Source organism: Danio rerio, chromosome 13, assembly GCF_049306965.1.
Source record: "Danio rerio strain Tuebingen ecotype United States chromosome 13, GRCz12tu, whole genome shotgun sequence".
In the NCBI taxonomy this organism is placed as follows: Eukaryota; Metazoa; Chordata; class Actinopteri; order Cypriniformes; family Danionidae; genus Danio; species Danio rerio.
This window is the reverse complement of record NC_133188.1, coordinates 2,305,108-2,326,768: the sequence shown is the minus strand read 5'-3', so window position 1 is coordinate 2,326,768 and position 21,661 is coordinate 2,305,108. Positions and strand designations below refer to the sequence as shown.

The following is a 21,661-nucleotide window of genomic DNA, read 5'->3' as shown; positions in this document are numbered from 1 at the left end:
TTTTTTAATGGGGCCAGTGAAAATTTTGGCAGGGCAAGTAAAAATCTGAACCATTGGCCCGATTGGACCAGAAGAAAAAATCCTTACGCCCCATTCACACGGGGCGTCAGCGTCAACGCTTCCCATTCACTTTGAATGGGTGACGTCAGGCGTTGCCGAACTGCATTGTGGATCCATCAGCGCCGCTTCAGAGGCGTTGCTCGCTGCAGAAGTTGGGACTAGCTCAACTTTTCAAGCGCCAACGGAAGCGTCAGCCAATCAGATCGCTGTATGCAAATACACCAGCTCAGACAGTGGCCTATTGCTGACTGAATTTCATTGGCTGACACTTTATGACGATCGCTTCAGCCCCAACTTCAGACACGCCTTCAGTCAAGCGTTGACGCTGAAGCCTCGTGTGAATGGGGCGTTAGCGTTGAACCCTGGCATTAAATCACTGTTTATTTCTTTGCATTTTAACTTTGTAAACTATAAACTCATGCGTCTCCTCACGGTTTGGGTCTCATTTTGTGAGCCGACTGACAACAGTTTTTCACTCCCCTGCTTCTCCCCTGCTCTGCTGGCCACGCCCATTCCTGTCCTTTGCTTGCGGAGCTCCACCCCCAATTATCATGCATCTTTTGAAAAATATTCTGAAGTAGATTCGAACCGAAAGTGGGAGGTGTCATGACCCTTTAAAGTGACATTTAAACGAATTAGGGTAAAGTTATGGTAATTAGGCAAGTCATTGTATAACAGTGGTTTGTTTTGAAGGCAATCCAAAACAAATACTGCTTAAGGGGGCGAATAATATTGACCTTAAAATGGGTTTAAAATAATTAAAAACTGCTTTCCTTCTAGCCGAAATAAAACAAATAAGACTTTCTCCAGAAGAACAAATATTATAGGAAATACTGTAAAAAATTCCAGAATCTGTTCAACATCTTTTGAGAAACATTTAAAAAAGGAAATAAAATTCACAGGAGGGCGAATCATTTTGGCTTCAACTCTGCATTCTAGATGTAAGCTAACCTGGACTCTAATCGTAGCTCTCTTATGCACTTTGTTTTGGATTCAATATGAATAAAATGAGGTTGCAGTGTGCAAACGTGTAAGGAGTCTCTCTCTCTCGGAAATATGAAATGTTTTTAGCGTGGTCAGTGGACATGGATCTAATGTGTGCGTATCAATAATGGATGAACTGCCATCAATCTGCTCGTGCTTTTCTGTGTTTAATCTTCTCGCTGGACATCACTCCATTAGTGTGGCCGTTTACTGATCCATTGGGGTAATCGCTTTTCCTGGATCCCGAACGTTTCTTATAGGTCTGTGGAGCAAAGGTGAACATTTTGAGCATGCTTTTATTGTGCAAATGAATATTCTTCATGCTGAAATGCAGTGGGGGACAACATAAGGCACTTCAGTAAAAGAACCGTAAATAAAGTATACTGTATTGTTTATTGTAAAATATACAGTATAAGTCTTTATATTTAATATTTATTTATTCAACGAACAAAACACTTGGTTTTTAATTAACTTCATTAATAGAAGTACTTAATGATGGAAGTTTTATTTAATAAAAATAATAATAATTAGCCAAATTTACTAAGTTAGTGAATCGTTTACTGGAGACTCACTCTGAATGCTCATTTGATTCTGTGAGTCGTTTACTGAAGGCTTACTTTGAATGAATCATTTGAATATGTGAGTTGTTTACTGGAGACTCACTCTGAATGAATCAATTGAATCAGTAAATAATTTACTGGTTACTCTGACTAATTCATTTGAATCTGTGAGTTGTTTACTGGAGGCTCTCTCTGAATGGATCGTTTGAATCAGTGAATTATTTACTGGAGACTTACTCTGAACGAATAGTTTTGACCAGTGAATCATTCACTAGAAAACTCACATTGAATGGATCGTTTGAATCTGTGAGTTGTTTACTAAAGGCTCACTCAGAACTGAACATCTGAATCAGTGAATTATTTATTGGATACTCTGAATGGATAATTTGAATCTGTGAGTCGTTTACTGAAGGCTTACTTAGAACTGAACATCTGAATCAGTGAATAATTTACTGGATACTGTGACTGATTCATTTGAATCTGTAATTCATATACTGGAGGCTCTCTCTGAATGGATTATTTGAATCAGTGAATTATTTACTGGAGACTCAGTCTGACTGATTCATTTGAATCTGTGAGTTGTTTACTGGTGGCTCTCTCTGAATGGATCGTTTGAATCAGTAAATTATTTACTGGAGACTTACTCCGAACAAATAGTTTTGACCAGTGAATCATTCACTAGAAAACTCACATTGAATGGATCGTTTGAATCTGTGAGTTGTTTACTAAAGGCTCACTCAGAACTGAACATCTGAATCAGTGAATTATTTATTAGATACTCTGAATGTTTCATTTGAATCTGTGAGTCGTTTACTAAAGACTCACTCTGAAAAATAATTTGATTTAGTGAATAGTTTACTGGATATGGTGACTGATTCATTTGAATCTGTAATTCATATACTGGAGGCTCTCTCTGAATGGATTATTTGAATCAGTGAATCATTTACTGGGGACTCACTCTGAACGGATAGTTTTAACCAGTGAATCATTCGCTGGAAACTCACGCTGAATATATATTAATTGAATCTGTGAGTTGTTTACTGAAGAACTAAACATTTAAATCAGTGAATCATTTACTTGAGGCTCACTCTAAATGGATCATTTTAACCAGTTAATTATTTCCTTAAAACTCACGCTGAATGGATCATTTGATTCAGTGAATCATTTACTGGAGACTCACTCTGAATGGATCATTAATTGTTCATTTCAGTTTGTGAACTGATTTAACAGGTTAATTGATGAAATATAGTTTGTTCACTAACTTTTCTACATTCAGGAAATATTGTGAAATCAAACGTACGATACTTTGCTTTTGGATTGTAGTGAAGTAAAAGTCTAAAGTAGTAGAAAATAGAAATACTCTGATAAAGTACAGATACATGTATTTAAGTACAGTAGTGTAGTAAAAACCCGTATTACTGTCCACCACTGCTGAAGTGAGAATTCGTTTACCTGAATGTAGAAGTTTGAGAAGAGCAGGATGAGCGTGACCATGTAAGAGATTTGGAAATACAGCCAGCCCATTGGGAAACCACACGGCCAAACCACAGCACAAGACGTCTGGAACATGGTCAGGACAAACTGGACCTGAAAGAAAACAGCTTTTGTTGACGTGCTATTGATCATTGTTGAATCAGTTACTTCAAAAACGTAATTCATAACTGTTTACTAAATATGTATTTAAATTAATCTGGAAATAAGTAACATTAAGTCAGTAAATTATTTAAAAACTCTAAACTACTTAAGATCCCATAAATTGCAAAGCATAAGCAATTGAAATAAACTCTTTTACAATACAATGATTTATGCTAAGCTACACTCTCAGAAATAAAGTAACAGGAGCTGTCACTAGGGCAGTACCTTATCAAAAGTCCAAAATAGTACCTCAAAGGTGCTTACTTATACCCAAAATGTACCTAAAAAGTACCTTTGAGGTACCGTTATGGACCCTTCAGGTACAAATATGTACCTTTTGAAAAGGTACTGCCCCAGAGACAGCTCCTTTACCTTTATTTCTGAGAGTGTAAGATAAGCTAAAAGTGTTTCCGCCTGACACAGGGATCTGAATAGATAAAAAGGGGAAAAAACTCACAAGGGGAGCTGTAAAATGAACCTATTTTACTGTGAATTGTTCACTTGAATGAGTGAATTATCTACTGGAGACTCGCTTTGAATGGATCCATTTTGTAACTGTGGTGCATTGTAGTATAATGTACCCTACACACAAACGTCTTGTCACCTATCCATGTTTTAGGAGCAGCGAATAATAATTTGACTTCTAGTTGATCATTTGGTATCAGAAGTGGCTTCTATGAAAGGCAAAGGTCTCAAGATAACGCTTATTTTACCAAAATGAAAAATGATCATGTCTTGATTATTAATGATTTAATTAGGACAGTAAGATATGACTTTGGTTAGACTAAAGTCTCATCACTGAACAGAAATAATGTCCAGTATAGAATATAAAGTCCTGCTGCAGTGGAGACAGAATGAATATTGTGTCTGACTCCATCATGAGCTTGGAAGACTGCATCCATACATCTCTGACATGACTCAAATCACTGATTAATAAAGTCATCTGGAATGGCAAAGAAAGCGTTCCTGCAGGACTCCCAGAGTTCATCAAGAGTCTTTAGCCCCTTTCACACATACAGACCTTTCCGGAAAATTGCCGGCAGTTGTATGTGTGAACAGGTCCTTTTTGAAAATATCGGTAAATTCGTTCTGGCTATTTTCCGGATAGAGAAGTTGTAACATTACCGGCAATTTGCCGGAATGCTGCGTTGTGTGAATGCAGAAGGAAGATTACCGTAATAAGCGCGTGCACGTCTAGAACGTGCTGACGTGAGACGTCTGCTTTAGCCAATCACAACAGTCAGACGCATTTACGTCCGCGCGGTTTATGAGAATAAAAGCCTTTGAATATTTTTCCAGACACATTTAGCTGCTAGAAGTTAGTCAGATCACGTTTATATGTTCTTCTTAATGCCAACTGTGTAAATAATCATCGATGAGATGCTTATGATAAGCCGTTGTTTGTTTACCTTCAAGCTTTGCGTGTGCCTGTGAAACAGCCTGTGAGCGCCTGCACACGCACATATTATGAACATCTCGACATGAGAAAGTGATCCTGCGAAAGCTGTTTACAATATTGATCATCCACAGAGTTTGTAATTTAGTCAAATGTTTACAAATACAAGCGCAGCCGTTTAAAGCTCATTTGTGGTGAATGATGTCAGAATTTACCGGTATTTTGGAATGGATGTGTGAATGCTCTTTTCCGGAAAATTTCCGTAACGTCCTCGCCTGTGTGAACAGCGATTTTTTGAATATACCGGTAAAGTCGTTCCGGAAATCTTCCGGATATTTACCGGTATCACTGTGTGAAAGGGGCTTTTGTGTTCATCTTCAATGCTTCCTCCTTCATCTTACCCCAGACATGCTCAATAATGTTCATGTCTGATGACTGGGCTGGCCAATCCTGAAGCGCCTACTTAAAAACATTCAGACACTGGTTTCGGTGCTCTGAGAGATCCTAGATAAACCTCTGAATTTATGATACATTAGGATCAGTTATGAAGAAACCAAGCCAAGGTTTCCATTGAAATCATGTGCTGAAGCGGTAAACAAACCCCCGTCAGTTCCCTTCTGTCTGAACCGCTGCATTAGAGGAAGTAAAAACCTTCCTCAATTCGAACAACGGTCAAACACATTCACTCAATACTTCCTGAAAAGCTCAATCTATGTTTCCCTTTTTGTATGACTGTATCAGCTTCATATCATATTAGACTATCAAACAGAAAACAGGAGTTACCGTATGTGAACCTGGACCACAAAACAGGTCCTAAGTGACTAGTTTTCTCAGATTTGAGCTATCTTTATTTACACATTTAGAGCCCATCATACACTCGCTGCTTTTCCTTACCAGCTGTCCTTGAGTGATGTACTTCTTCCACCACAGATACGGCCGCAAAGCTGGAACCGCAGACAGGCCGTAATACGAGTACATCAGCACATGGATGAAGCTGTTAAAGGTTGCACCAAAATACGCTGATAAAGAGAAAAGCAAAATCTGTATTAGTGCATAGTTTCAAATACAGTCAGTCACAATTAATAGCAGCACACTGGAGAAGAATGGGCGCCAGATCCTCTCAGCTGAAGATACAGCACTCTCAAACGCTCATTTCTAAGTGATAATACAGTCATGCTGTTTCAATGTATTAATTCATGTATTCATTTATGCTATTAACATACTATTAAATAAGAGTTTTAGCTTAATAAACTGCTAATTGGCTGCTTATCAATAGTTAGCAAGGTAGTAGTTGGGTTTAGGTATTGAAATTTAGGACATTTCTGCAATGCATATGTATGTTGCATATGCTATATTTCCATATATTGTGCTCTCCTAGCTTGTGTATACTTTTTTGTTGCATGTAGCAAAGCACAAAACAACTGATCTTGTGTACACTTTGGCGAATACAGCAGATTCTGTCAATTGTTAGCCTGGATGCTGCATTCTTGGTCTAAATATCCAGCACATTAATCAATAACCAGTAAGCACATCTATTCTAAGACGTAAATGGATCTGTTGTTTCCAGAGATCGACTGAACCGCTTTTAATACCAGGTTACATGATGCATGCAGTTATTTAAAGATCATCTGGACCAGCATTGTTTTTTTTCCTCTGTTCTGTTTTGTTTTTTCCGCGTCTGAATAATTCAGCATATAAACTGCACCATAAGCTCCTTCAGACTCACAGTGTCCACACGGCACCCAGTTCATGACGAACCACCAGATGTTAAGCATGGTGGCGTGATGATACACGTGCAGGAACGTGATCTGGTGGTTGTTTTTCCTCAGGATGAAGAAGAAGGTGTCCATGAACTCGATGAGCTTGGAGAAGTAATACCACCACAGGACATTCATCATCTGAGAAAGAAATCATTTCATCATGTATAGTCCAAAAATGCGAAATTAGAAGTCTAACGCAACCTCTGCTGTGTTATTTGTGTCCTCTGAACACTCGTGTCAGAGCAGCCGGGTCAACAGGACACTTATGTAAGAGCCCAGCAGGGAATATTGTGTCTTTTCCGGGGATTGTGATAAAAGGGTTAAGCTGAGACTTAGAATGTTCAAGTCTCATTCAGTGCAAAACTCAGTTTGTTGTTTTACCCTGTTGTCGGCGTCTCCTCCACTGTGGGTGTTCTGGCAGAAGAAGTTGTACCCACCTTGATACACGGACATGACCAGCTGTAGAGAGAGAAGAACAGAAGGAATAATTGTTCACGTGCCAGTAAACATACCACTAAAACAATAACCTTTACCAACGGTTAAACCTAATGGTACGACTAAACCTGTACCCAACCTTAAACAACTTGAACCATAAAGATGCCACTAAAGATTTGCCTGAAATTAACCTACGCTTAAACCTACTAAACATGTTTAACTGTGACCAACCCACAACTCTATATGCCCCTAAACCTGTACCTTACCTTAACCAACCCTAACCCCCAAAAATACCACTAAATCCCTAACCTTAACCGACCTTTATATCTAATGGTGCCACTACATTTGTTTATCCTTAATCAACTAAAACCCTAACTACCCTAAAAATTAACTTAGAAACCCATTAAACCTGTGTCTATCCTTAACCAATCCACTACCATAAAGATGGCATTAAACCTGTGCCCAACCCTTAAAACCTACAACCCTTAACCAACCCTTCAAGCTGCAACCCATCACTGGGAAACATCCATACACTCTTATTCACACACATACACTACAGACAATTTAGCTTACCCAATTCACCTGTACCACAAGTTTTTGCACTTGTGGGGGAAACCAGAGCACCCAGAGGAAACCCACGTGAACATGCAAACTCCACACAGAAATGCCCAACCTGACCCAGCTGGGGCTCGAACGAGTGACCTTCTTGCTGTGAGGTGATTGTGCTACCCACTGCGCCACCGTGCTGCCCCACGCTAAATCTGTGTCTCACCTTAACCAACTTACAACCAGAAAGATCCTCTAAATCTGCACCTAACCCTAACCAACCGACAACCTTAAAGATGCACTAAATCTGTGCCTAACCTTAACTAACCTACATCCTTAAAGATGGACTAAATCTTTGCCTAATTTTAACCAAAATACAATTTTAAAGATACACAAAATCTAAACCTAATCTTAACCAAACTATAACTCTCTAAAGATCCACCAAATTTGTGCCTAATCTTACCCAACCTACAACCCTAAAGATGCACTAAATCTGCACCTAACCTTAAATAACCTACATCCTTAAAAATGCACTAAATCTTTGCCTGACCTTAACCAAAATACAATCTTAAAGATGCACAAAATCTAAACCTAATCTTAACCAAACTATAACTCTAAAGATCCACCAAATTTATGCCTAATCTTGCCCAAACTACAACCTTAAAGATGCACTAAATATGTGCCTAACCTTTACCAAACCTTAAACCTAAAAATTGTATTAAATCTCTTTTCTTCTTAACCAACCTGCAACTCTAAAGATGCCACTAAACCAGTGCTCAACCTTAACCAACTCTTACACCTACTAAAACTTTGTTTATCCTTAACCAACCCACTAATATAAAGATGCTATTAAAACATACCTTTACCAACTCTTAAACACACCAAACCTGTTTAACCTTAACTAACCCTTAAACCTACAAAAACTGTTCCTAACTGTAACCAACCTACATCCCTAAAGATGCAATAAATCTGAGCCTAACCTTAAACAAATAAAGCTTTATTACTCCCAAACCAACCCACTACTATAAAGATGCTCCTAAACCTGTACCTTTACAGACTCTCAAGCTCGCTAAACCTGTTTAACAGTAACCAACCCACAAGATTAAAAGTGTCAATAAACCTGTACCCAACCTTAACCAACCCTTAATCGTCCTCTAATGTAAATCCTCTCTGAATCTGTTGTATTTTCCAGTAGGTTTATCGAGTTTTGTTTGCTGATCACTGAAGCTGAATGCAGTAGGAGCAGCTGCAGAGGTTTGCAGGTGTACGGCTGATGCATGGAGAGATTTTACTGCTGACTTGATCAGAAAGTGGATAAAAGTGCTTCATTTTTCACCATCTTCCTCGTTCTCACCTCTCCCCAAACACTCCTCAGACCTCCAGGAAAAAAATCTCCTGTAATCCATCATTGTTCATTGTCTGTTTCTGAATTAAGCCCTTGTTTGAGATTTATTGAATGCAAAATGAAATCTGCACATTTGTCCGCTATACATAAATCCGACTGGTTCGTTCCTGACCTCATGTTACAGGTGACGGTGGTTTTCACCTCCATTTAAACAGCCTCTTTAAAAGGACTTTCGAGTGACATAAAGAGTCGCTCGGCTCTCTGAATTTAGCCATAATTGCTTTGGCCTGATGGAGCTTCTCAGGGTCAGTGGGTTGATTTTGCCGTTAGAGAGACTGTCACAGAGCGACACACACCACTGCCTCGCTCTAAAGTCCTCTCGTTGGAAACATCTCGCTTTCTGACCCAGCTAATTTCTCAGTAATAGCACTCCCATGACCCTAGTTAAAGCAGGACAAACTGCATTCAATGATAGGACAGTTATAGTCAGCATGACAATCAAAAGGATTATTTTAGAAGGTTTTTATCTGTGCACATCTTTACTGTTTTATATTCACATGCCCTCCAAAACTCACTAAACTTTCCTGAAATTGGCTTCTTTTCTCTGATTGGTGTTTACAGGAGTGAGGGCGGGATCAACCTGTAACTCATATGAGATCCACCAATAGCAAACCACAACCATTAACCCAAGCTCATTATTGATATGTACCCCTATATACATCTCTGAACAGATAAAAATTAGTCCCAGGAGATACTTTTTTTTGCAGTTTTTGTGTTCCTGAATCCACCAGAGGCCGCTGTGTATGCCTTTTCAGATCTCAAATTTCTCTTGCGAGTGTCATTCACGCCTGCTGTGTTTGTGTAAATCCGCTATCGACTGACTAACCGACTTACCCACCAACCCCTTCCCTAAACCCAACCGACAGTGTTTTCAAAAGCAATCCAGAAGAAGAAAAGCCCTCGTGGCAACCTGATTTTTGTGGTCAGCTGGTAGCACAAAGAGAAAAGCTGTAGGCGGCGTCATACTGCCCCATAGCATTCGTTTTAAAGCTGAAATGCCATATGTAGCTCTGGCTACATAATTCGTGCTCTCCAGAATGTATATGGGGGTACGTTTTCACAATGAGCCTGTGTTGATGTAACGAAGGCCAGCTAGTAAGTACTGTGCAGATAAACCTAACTCCTCTGACGTCTAAAGATGGTCTAGCAACAGATGCGAGAGGCCATGGTCTTGGTAGAGCAACCGACTCCCATGCGGAAGGCTGCCGGTTCGATTCCAGCTTGGAGCGGGTTGGGTGGCGTAGGACTGGCGGGAATACCTTGGTTACAAGTATCCAATGAAATCCTCACTCTAGCCAAATCCAGACACAGCCATGTGTTCTTGTTTGAGAAGCAGATCCATGTTATTATGGAAGGGATAAAAAGGACTAGCATAACTTATTAAAATTTCCATTTCTTGTCCTCCATGTCTAGTCACTTAAATGTATAGCTAAATCTATAGCCTACTGAACAAAATACAGCTTAAACCAGCCTAGGCTGGTTTCAGCTGGTCAACCAAGCTGGTTTTAGGAGGGATTTTGGCCATTTCCAGGCTGGTTTCCAGGCATTTCCAGCCTGGTCTTAGCTGGTCTGGCTGGGAGATGACCAGCTAAAACCAGCTTGACTGGCCGAGCCAGGCTGGGAGTCCAGCCAAAACCAGCTATGTCCAGCTTAAACCAGACTGGTCAAGCTGGTTTTACCTGGTCATTTTGCAGCCTGACCAGCTAAGACCAGGCTGAAAATGAATGGAAACCAGCCTGGAAGTGGTCAAAACCCCTTTAAAACCAGGCTGGTCAACCAGCCAACCAGCTTAGGCTGGTTTGAGCAGATTTTTTCAACAGGGTAAAAAATAAAAACCTAAATTTTTTACCTTCATGTTGTTCCAAACCTATGCAATTTTGGTAATACTTCACACAACGGTCTAATTCGTTAGCTTTGGCTACTGCATTATTTATTAATCTCTTCTCTGATTGGTGTTCAAATATGAGATCCACCAATAGCAAACCCTAAACATCCAACCAAATCCTCACACCGGCCAAATCCAGTGACTATATTTGTTTTGGTTTGTGAAGAAGTTCATGTTATAAAAACTAGCATAACTTCCAATTACTTCCTTCTCATTCATGTTTGCTCAATTTAATGTACACTACCTGACAAAAGTCCTGTCGCCTATTCAAGTTCATCAAGATTCTCTGGATTCATCTTCAACGCCTCCTCCTTCATCTTACCTCAGACATGCTCAATAATGTTTATCTCTGGTGACTGGGCTGGCCAATCCTGGGGCATCTTGACCTTCTCTGCTTTCAGGAGCTTTGATGTGGAGGCTGAAGTATGAGCAGGAGCGCTATCCTGCTGGAGAATTGTCCCTCTCCTGTGGTTTGTAATGTAATGGGCAGCACGAATGTCTTGATCCCTCAGGCTGTTGATGTTGATCATCCACTCTGCAGATCTCTCGCACGCCCCCATACTGAATGAACCCCAAACCATGATTTCTCCTTCACCAAACTTGACTGATTTCTGTGAGAATCTTGGCTCCATGTGCATTCCAGTAGGTCTTCTGTAGTATTTATGATGATTGGGATGCAGATCAACAGAGGATTCATCTGACCTTCTGCCACTTTTCCAAATGCTCAACTAGAAGTCAAGTTATTATTTGTTGCTCTTACAACTGAGATCCACGACAACACTTTGGTCAGGTAGTGTAAATCTGCCTATTTCAAGCTAATGCTAACAAAATAGTCCTTATTGTAATGTGTTTCCAACATGTAGTTTATTTTCCCATTTGTGTTTTAAAGATGAAGGAAAGTCTTATGAGGTTGGACCGACATGAAGGTAGATAAATAAATGACAACATGAAGTAAATCAGGCTTAATGTAACTGATGGCTGTGATCAAAGGTAACTTGTACCCCACATATCTTTGTGCTTATCCTGAATTAAGTGTTAATTGTATTTTTAAAGACAAGCAATGTGTGAGTTTTGCAATGCAGATAGCGTGGAGGGAAAATGATGCAATGATGGACTCTGGACTATAAGGTGCTGATGGACTGTGTGACTCATCACTCAGCTCAGTTTCCAAAAATCAAACCATCAGTGTCAAAGTACATGTCACTTCATCAGCAAATTCAAAGGTCCCCGACATATTCAAACATCTAGATTGCGAAACACACGCTATCTGGGGTGTAGGAAGACATTTGAAAAATAAATGAGACAGAGCAAGTCAGTATTGTATTAAATTGAATGGGATTTAAATAATTACACATTTTAACTATGAATTACAGTCATGTTTAGGCAAGTCATTGAATAACAGTGGTTTGTTCTGTAGACAATTGAATAAAAATATGTCTTAAGGGGGCTAATAATATTGACCTTAAAGTGGTTTTAAAATATTAAAAACTGCTGTTATTCTAGCCAGAATAAAACAGATAAGACTTTCTCCAGAAGAACAAATATTATAGGAAATACTGTGAAAGATTTATGAATCTGTTCAACATCATTTGGGAAATATTTGAACAAGAAAGACAATTTACATGAGGGTGAATAATTCACTTCAACTGTATATGTATAATCTTGTTAGACATATTTAAGACATACATATTTAAGACATTTAAAATTACATTTTATATAAATCCTTACGCTTTTTCACCATCCTTCAAATCAGGTTTAACACGTTTGTCCGCAAGACCTTTTTAATTACTTCAAATATAATGACATTTAGTCTGATGACATGTTCTTTAATATGATTGAATAAATACAGGTCAGATTACACGTGTTAATTCATTTTTACTTAGACGTTTTGTTTTAGAAGTTATTTGAAACATTAAAAGTCATAATTTTTACTTTCATTCATTATGCTTAAATAGAATTATTTATCTATTTTATTATATCTAATTTTAAATATAATTAGATTCTGGCATGTTTTTTTAATGTTTTAATAAAATAATAATAAATAATTAATTTAATTTAGTGTAATTTACCTGTTTTGTTTAAGATATTTTAGTACAAGATATAAGAATCAGGCATAAGTTTAATATATATATATATATATATATATATATATATATATATATATATATATATATATATATATATATATATATATTTAATGTTGGGCAACATGGTGGCTTAGTGGTTAGCACTGTTGCCTCAAAGCAAGAAGGTCACTTTTTCGAGTCCAGGCTGGGTCAGTTGGCATTTCTGTGTGGAGTTAGCATGTTCTCCCCGTGCTGGCATGGGTTTCCTCCGGGTGCTGCGGTTTCCCCAAGAGTCCAAACACATGCGCTATAGGGGAATTGATGAACTAAATTGCCCATTTTCACGAGTGTGTGTGTGTGAATGACTCTGTATGGATGTTTTCCAGAACAGGGTTGAAGCAGGAAGGGCATCCACTGAGTAAAACATATGCTGGAATAGTTGGCGGTTTATTCCGCGGTGGCGACCTCTGATAAATCATAGACCAAGCTGAAGGTAAATTAATGTAAGAAGGTATTAGCAAAGTAGTGCCAAAACACTTTTGCTTTCCGTTACCATTTCTGACCTCTTTCTGACCGCTTGTTTACTTTTACTGGCGCACAGAAATGCCTTCTCGCATGTGAAACAAACGCGCCATTGTTCACCCTCAGTGTCAGCTTTTTTTCTTAATGGTGTTTAGCAATAAATAATACATCACCATGAGTGAAAATGGCAGGTTTCTGAAAGCTCAGTAGGCATCAGCATGTAAACATCGCCGTTTCTTAAACAATTAATATTTCAAGAGGTTTTTTTTATTGGACTGAGAGGAAGTTTTGGATTTTGAAAGATTCAGTGTGTTCAGTATGAAATTAAACATGTTACAGCTGATTTTAAGTGAAGTTTATTTATAAACAAATTTCGAGAGGATCACGTGCTTATGATTGTTCACAGCTGTTCCAACTTTAGCTAATATCTGATTATCCTATCAGACGATCCTTAACTGACTATAAATAACCAGACTTTTCTCATCTCAATATCTTCGTCTTGAAGAAACCCCCCCACCCAACCCTACTTTCCCTCCTTTCAAACGGGCGTCACGGTGGCCAGCGATTAGCGCTGTTGCCTCACAGCAAGAATGCCCCTGGTTTAATTCCTTTCCAAACCAGACGGCATTTCTGTGCGGAGTTTGCTCGTTGGTCGCCTGGGTTTTCCCCGGGTCCTCCGGTTTCCTCCCACAGTTCAAAAACAAGCACTCTAAACAATTAATCCAAATACTTTAGCTAAACTCTGAGTACACCTTTCAGCATCCATATCTGACACTTAGCTACAACAAGCAGGAAGGGGAGCCATCGAGATCTACCTGAGCTCAAACTCCCCTCTCACCTTGTAACGGGAGGGAGCCCAGGGCTCGAGGATCTTATAAGCTCAGGGCTCTCTCCCGGGACAGCACGCCAAACTAGCTTTATTATCAATCATCAGCTAAGTGTGAACTCTTAAAAGTACATTAAAGGGCACATATGATGCAAAAGCAGCTGTTTGGAAAGCAAAGTGTGTGGTATAGTGTGTCCACAGTCATGATGAAATGATACAAACACAATAAGTCTCTTTTTTATATTTCCTGATGTCAAAATAGGATCTAAATCCCAGTGTGTTTGAGGCCCACCGCATCGTGACTTAACAGTGTGATTTTCCCCGCCCACCAATATTGATTGACAGTCCTTAATTACCCATGTATTAATGTTACAGGGCAGGATTTGCAAAGAAACGGGGATTAAAAGATCTGGTCCAACTCTCTGTGATCAAATATACTTCAAGAAGCAGTAAGTGCTATACTTTTATAGCATTTTGAACAATTATTTTTGATTACATAATCTATAGCCGCTAGATTCAGTACTGCTGCATAGTGTACACAACTATAAACGAGGACGCTTAAGTCACGCAATTTTAAGTCGGGGTTATTTTGAACAGGAAATGATCTATAATGGATCTCTACTCAGCAATATATTTATTCATATTACTATGTGGCTGTCTGTCGGAGTTCCTGTCCGTCTTTTTGCAGTGTTTATCCTTACATTCGACCCTGGTTATCATTCTCTGAAGCGAAATGACGAAGAATCGGAGTGGAAAACCTACTTCGAGTGGGTGGGGAGAACCAGCTCATTTTCATTTAAAGGCACAGGCACAAAAAATGCCTACAATTCCCTCTGACCCAATAATTGACATTTTTTAACAGGCGATAACTAATGATCTGATGAGTTGAAACTTCACAGACACATTCTGGAGACATCTTGTAAAAAGGCCATAAGTGGAGCCCTTAAAAGTGTGCTGATCTCATCTTACAGTGAATGCATGTGGAGTAGAGCAGCTCACCTCATAGAACATATAGAGAGACAGCAGCGTCAGACACAGGTTATACGGCACCAGCAGGGCTCTGCAAGAGTACGCCTGTCTGTTCTTCATGTATTTCGGTCCCATCCACACAATCAGCAGGTACATGACAGTGAAGATAAAGGTGGGAATGTAGTCGTCCAGCAGAAACCATCCTCTGACCCTGAGATCTGCAATTACACAGTAAAGCTATTATCATGCCAAGACAATGTATCACTTTAAACTATTAAAACAAGGTTAAACTTTGTTAGAAGAAAGATCAAGCTCCCATAATGCAATTCAAAATCTTTCATTCATCCATTTTCTTTTGGCTTTGTCCCTTTATTCATCAGGGGTCGCCAAAGCGGAATGAACCGCCAACTTATCTAGTTTTACACAGCGAATGACCTTCCAGCTGCAACCCAGTACTGGGAAACAGCCATACACACTCACATTCACATACATACACTACGGCCAATTTAGTTTATTCAATTCCCCTTTAATGCATGTGTTTGGACTGTGGGGGAAACCGGAGCACCCAGAGGAAACTCACACCAACACGGGGAGAACATGCAAACTCCACACAGAAATGCCAACTGACCCAGCCGGGACTCAAACCAGCAACCTTCTTGCTATGAGGCGACATTCCCCATTCAAAATCATAAACAATAAAAAAGTAAAAGCATGAATGAGTTTTACAGCAGATGGCGCTCTAAGGTAGTCAGTTTTTAAAAGTAGATGGTGCTCTAGGCTAGTTTTAACAGCAGATGGCGCTCTAGTGTTGTAAGTTTTAACATCAGATGGCTCTTTAGACTTATTTTAACAGCAGACGGCACTGTAGGGTAGTTAGTTTTAACAGCAGATGGCGCTCTAGGTTAGTTTTAACAGCAGACGGCGCTCTGGGCTAGTTTCAACAGCAGACGGCGCTCTGGGCTAGTTTTAACAGCAGACGGCGCTCTGGGCTAGTTTTAACAGCAGACGGCGCTCTGGGCTAGTTTTAACAGCAGACGGCGCTCTGGGCTAGTTTTAACAGCACACGGCGCTCTGGGCTAGTTTTAACAGCACACGGCGCTCTAGCATAGTTTTAACAGTAGATGACGCTCTATGCTACTTTTAACAACAGACATTGCTCTTGGCTAGTTTTAACAGCTGTCAGTGTTCAATGCTATTTTTAACAGCAGACGGCGCCCTGGGCTATTTTTTATTTTTTTACAACACATATCACTCAAGGGTAGTTATTTTTAACAGTAGATGGCGCTCCAAGCTAGTTTTAACAGCAGATGGCACTCTAGGGTAGTTAGTTTTAACAGTAGATGGCTCTCTAGAATAGCTTTAACAGCATATGGTGCACCAGACTCGTTTTTCTTACAGCAGTCAGTGATTAATGCTAGTTTTAGCAGCAGACGGCGCTCTAGAGTAGTTAGTTTAAACAGTAGATGGCACTCTAAGCCAGCTTTAACAGCAGTTACGCTCTAGGGTAGTTAATTTAAACAGTAGATGGCTCTCTAGACTAGTTCTAACAGCAGATGGCGCACTCAGCTAACTTTTTTCCAGCAGACGTTGCTCTAGACTAGCTTTAACAGCAGATGGCGCTCTAGGGTAATTAGTTTAAACAGTAGATGGCTCTCTAGGCTAGCTTTTACAGCAGACGGGGCACTGGGCTTTCTTACAGCAGACGTTGCTCTAGGCTAGTTTTAACAGCAGATGACGCTCTAGGCTAGTTTTAACAGCAGATGACGCTCTAGGGTAGTTATATTTAACAGTAGATGGCTCTTTAGGCTAGTTTTAGCAACAGATTGGGCTCTAGGCTAGTTTTCTAGCCTGAAGTCTTTTCTAGTCTGCTGTTAAAACTGAGCTGAGAATAAGTTCAAGATTGAATTCTCGTTTCGCAATGCATCTATTGATCCCCACAACTGTAAAAAATGCTACCTCTGTTGTTTCTTCACCTTTAAGGAGCTTTGTTTTTCAGAAGTGTATGGGTGCAACCCTAAAACGATAGCTTTAGCTAAGGCAGCAAGAAAAGACAATTAAAGTCCTGTGAAAGCAGCGCGTGTCTCACCTCTGGGTCCCATCCAGGAGTCAATATAAGAGTTGACTCTGTGACTAAACGTCTCCATCTTCAACCTTCAAGAGGAATAACACCAAGATTACTTCAGCTGTTTTCACAAGTCGGAGCGAATTCAGACTGTCAGCGAAAGTCCTACAACACAATAAAGCTGTTTAAGAGGGCAATAGAAGTTAACCTTGTGAATCTTTGTTGGAACACATATTGATTACAGCAGTAAAAATGGTGTATACAGCGGGGACGATCATCCATCATGCAGTTTGTAGTTCAGCGAGGGTCAAGACGCTGTGCTAAGGCAGATACACTTCTCCAGCACAGAGAATGTGAGATGATCATGAGACATTGTTTGAGTTGTGAGGAGGCCTGATGGGTTTATAACAGAGTCTCTGCCTTCAGTCAACACTGGCGCAAATTAAAATCAGTGCTTAAATTAGGGCTGCATGATATTGGAAAGATTTAACATTGAGATATTTGATGATTCTGCGGTGGGAGTGCGTCTCCATAAAATCTAATAAACAATCCATAACATGTTAAGGGTGCCCCGACACATTTTCATTGTCGTCAGTCCTATTTGCAGTGCATTTCTGTATTTGGATGTGTTTTATTTTCATGCACATCTTTAGTCAAGAGACTGATGAATTAATGTTTACTTTTTGCATCTCCATAAAATCTAAGCAATCAATAAACTTTTGGGGGTTCCCTGACACAGTTTCGTTGTTGTCTGTGCTATTTGCAGTGTATTTGTGTATTTGCATGTGTTGTATAGTCAGTTCAGGGCCCTATATACTTGCAACATAATCTAAAATCCAGAAAATATTTTTATATTATATAATACATTTCATTTTTATATTATATATTTGATCAAAAATATTTTTAAATGTGAGTGCAAATCTCAGAAAAATGAAGTTGATGAATTAAATGTAAATGAAAAATTAATTTAAAAAAATTAGCAACAAAAATAAAGAGCTACAAATAAAAACAAGCCGTGGAACAAAACTTTTTAAACATTTGCTAATTTTTTTTCTATAATTATTGTATAAAATGTTTCTGTCACTGATTTGATGAGGAAGTGGAGTCAAGGGAACTAGGACATGTACAGCAGGACTTCCCTCCATTGAAAACAGCATCACAAACTCATGTTTGACTGAAAATCAAATCAAATGAGCTTTGCAATTGACCTTGTAAACAGGTTTTGTACAGTTGAAACCAGAAGTTTACATACGCTGTATAAAAAGGCACATAACCGTTAAAAAAAAAAAGTCAGATGTTAATGTGACTAAACTTTTTATCTTTTAGGTAAGTTAGGATGATCACATTAGTTTCTGTTCTGCTTAACAGCAGAATAATGAGAGAGATTTTTTGAGAAACTGTTATAGCTTTTCTTGAAAGTCAAGTTTACTTACAGTCAGATTATTCTGCCTCTGAAAAAGCTAAGATGATGGTGTCCAGGTTTTGGAAGTTTCTGATTGGCTAATTGACAACATTTGAGTTAATGTGAGGCTCAACTGTAGAATAGTATTCAAGGAAAAGCTCAAACACACTGCTTCCTTGTGTGACAACATGAGAAAATCAGCAAGGCAGAATCAACAAGAAAGCCAGATTACAATTTGCTGAATTACACTGGGAAAACAATAACTTTTGGAGACATGTCCTGTGCTCTGATGGAGCTAAGAGTGAAATGATTGACCATAATGAGCAGTGTTACATTTGGAGGACGAAGGGAAAAGCTTACAAGCCTAGCAACACCATCCCAACTGTGAAGTATTGGGGTGGCAGCAGCATGTTGTGGGGCTGGTTTGCTGCAGGAGGGACTGGTCCACTTCACAGCATAGATGGCATCATGAAGAAAGAACATTATGGAGAAATACTGAAGCAACATCTCAAGACATCAGCCAGGAAATTAAAACTTGGCCACAAATGGCTCTTCCAGATAGACCATGACCCCAAGCATGCAGCCAAATTACTTCAAATGTGCTTTAAAGGACAACAGAGTGAATGTTATGGAGTGGCCATCACAAAGCCCTGATCTAAATCCTATTGAAAATTTGTGGGCAGAGTTGAAAAAGCTTGTGCGAGCAAATCTGACTCATTTACACCAATTCTGTCAGGAGGAATGGGCCAAAATGCCTTCAAACTATTGTGAGAAGCTTGTGGAAGGATACCCAAAACATTTGACCAAAGTTTTACAGTTTAAAGCAAAGCTAAAAAAAATTCTAAGGAAATGCGTTTAAATTTTTGACTGTCTAGAAATTAATAAAAAATCTCAAAAAACATTCTCTAATTATTCTGGCATTTAGCAAATGTAAATCATTTAGGTAATCCTATTGGACCTAAAATAGTAAACGTTGAGTATGATTTACCACCGAACATTTTAAAAAAACTGGTTATGTTCCTTTTTTTAGAGTGTATGTAAACTTCTGTTTCAATTGGATATATTAAGCAGTTTTTTCATCCTTTGATTTTTATTTACAATTCTTAATTTTAGTTTGCAAAAATCCTATTTATTTCTCAAAAAAATGTATTTTATTACCTTTTTTTAGTTTTTTGCTCAGTACTTTATTTTTCATTTGCAAAACTTAATTAAATGTTGCAAGTATATTTGGCCCTAAATTGACTCTATAATAATGCACATGTGCAGTCAAAGACTGATGAATTAATGTTTACTATTTGCATCTCCATAAAATCTAAACAATCTATAATTTTTTAGGGGTTTCCCGACATGTTTTCATTGTTGTCTGTGCTACTTGCAGTTAATTTCTGTATTTACATGTGTTGTGAGTATTTTCATGCATAACAAACTATAAATATAGTCAAGAAAAAGATAGAATTAAAATAAAGCGCTTTATAATTTCTCGAGTCTAACAGTTTTTAAGTACAATAACTGAATGATAAAAATTTAAATTATTTAATAAAATTAATCATAGTTAAGGTCACAATTGCTACAATTTCTTATACCAGAATACTTTTAAAATCATTATACAATCAAAAACACATGCAAATGACAAATTATAATACAAACTCAACATTGCACAAATCCTGCGAAGTGACTATTGTAAATGATCACATTGCGATATCCATGATGAAACCATATATTGTGCAGCTTAAATACAGGAAGGTATATGAAACTAAAGGGAAATTGTACTTCTCGTCAAAATGATTAGTAATATCATAAGATGCATGTTAGCATGTTTATATATGTAATGATATTTAGATGAAAAGCTGTAAAACACTTGTATATTTCACTCCAAAAATACACTTTATGAGCAAAATGTTTATTTTTACATAATTTCTTCCATATTTAAAATAAAAAAGTTGTTATTTAGGGATGTCTTTTTTCAGACATGTTTTTAATATTTAATTTAGACAACAACTTTTATTTCAGAAGAGACGAGAAATTAATATCTGGGGAAAATATGCTGTTTTTTAAGAAGGAAAACATCCAACTTTACTCATTATCAAAATTTGGAATATAATGTTATATAAATTATATAAAAATATTACAAAATTATATAAATATATTTAAATTATTAAATTAATATTTAATAAATTAATATTATATAATTATATAAATATATATCAAATTTATAGCTATTAATATAGTAAATCCAGCTATATATATATATATATATATATATATATATATATATATATATATATATATATATATATATATATATATATATATTTATAAAATTTACTTTTTTGCTCAAATTTCTAGCTAATAATAAAGTAAATCCAGCGAAAGAAATAGAAAATGTCTATCAAAAATAATAAAAAAATAAATCTAATTAAATTCATACACACAAAAGAAATAAACTGAATCCTATTCGTATAAAATATAAGATTATGTTACCATTGGCAAATAAATACATACATAAAAACATATATGAAACTGTCAACTGGATGTCATGAAAATATTGTGCATAATAATTTAATAATGCAGTTGTAAATAGGCTAATAAATAAACATCCACAAAACTCATGCAGACAATACACGCAGAAACCAACATACGGTTCCCCAAAAAGCTGATTATTATCACCTGACAAAAACATCTATGTCCAGATGATTGTTTAATGACAGCAGAATTACATTCAATTCAGAATAAGATGAAAACTCTTTAATGCAACTGCATTTCAAGACCTTCAGGATCGTCTTGCAAAGTCTTTTTCAGAAAGCAGAGGTAAAGAGCGGCTGGATATGACATCACCGAGCGCTTCTAATCTTCGATAGTCATATGATGCCCGACAGTATCATCCGCATTCGAGGTCACCCGCGTGCTTCACTTTCCCCACACATCCGAGGATGTTTACAAAATTCGAGAATATTCATCTGCATCTTACCTTTAGTCTTTAGAAGTGTGCGAGTGTGTGTTGCTCAGGGCTTCGTCCTGTCCTCGGAGGATGTGTGTGTGTGAGTGTGAAGCTGCTGAACTAATGAGCGTCATGAGTGTGTGTAGTCCACCTTCATCTGATGCGCATAACGGGACGTGTTTGAAGACTCTCAGGGCAAAGTCTGCGAGC

The 21,661-nt window shown here is 38.1% G+C and overlaps 1 protein-coding gene across 2 annotated transcripts; it reads right to left on the bottom strand.

Annotated features, from left to right (window-relative positions):
* Window positions 1-21,610, bottom strand: elovl5 (ELOVL fatty acid elongase 5). Of its 2 annotated transcripts, none has more exon segments than NM_200453.2 (8): window positions 1-1,306; window positions 3,057-3,191; window positions 5,530-5,654; window positions 6,362-6,533; window positions 6,777-6,854; window positions 15,080-15,267; window positions 17,136-17,200; window positions 21,482-21,610. In NM_200453.2, coding segments are annotated over 7 exon segments (876 nt in total). In that variant the 5' UTR covers window positions 17,194-17,200; window positions 21,482-21,610; the 3' UTR covers window positions 1-1,186.
* Window positions 21,611-21,661: the final 51 nt, after the last annotated feature.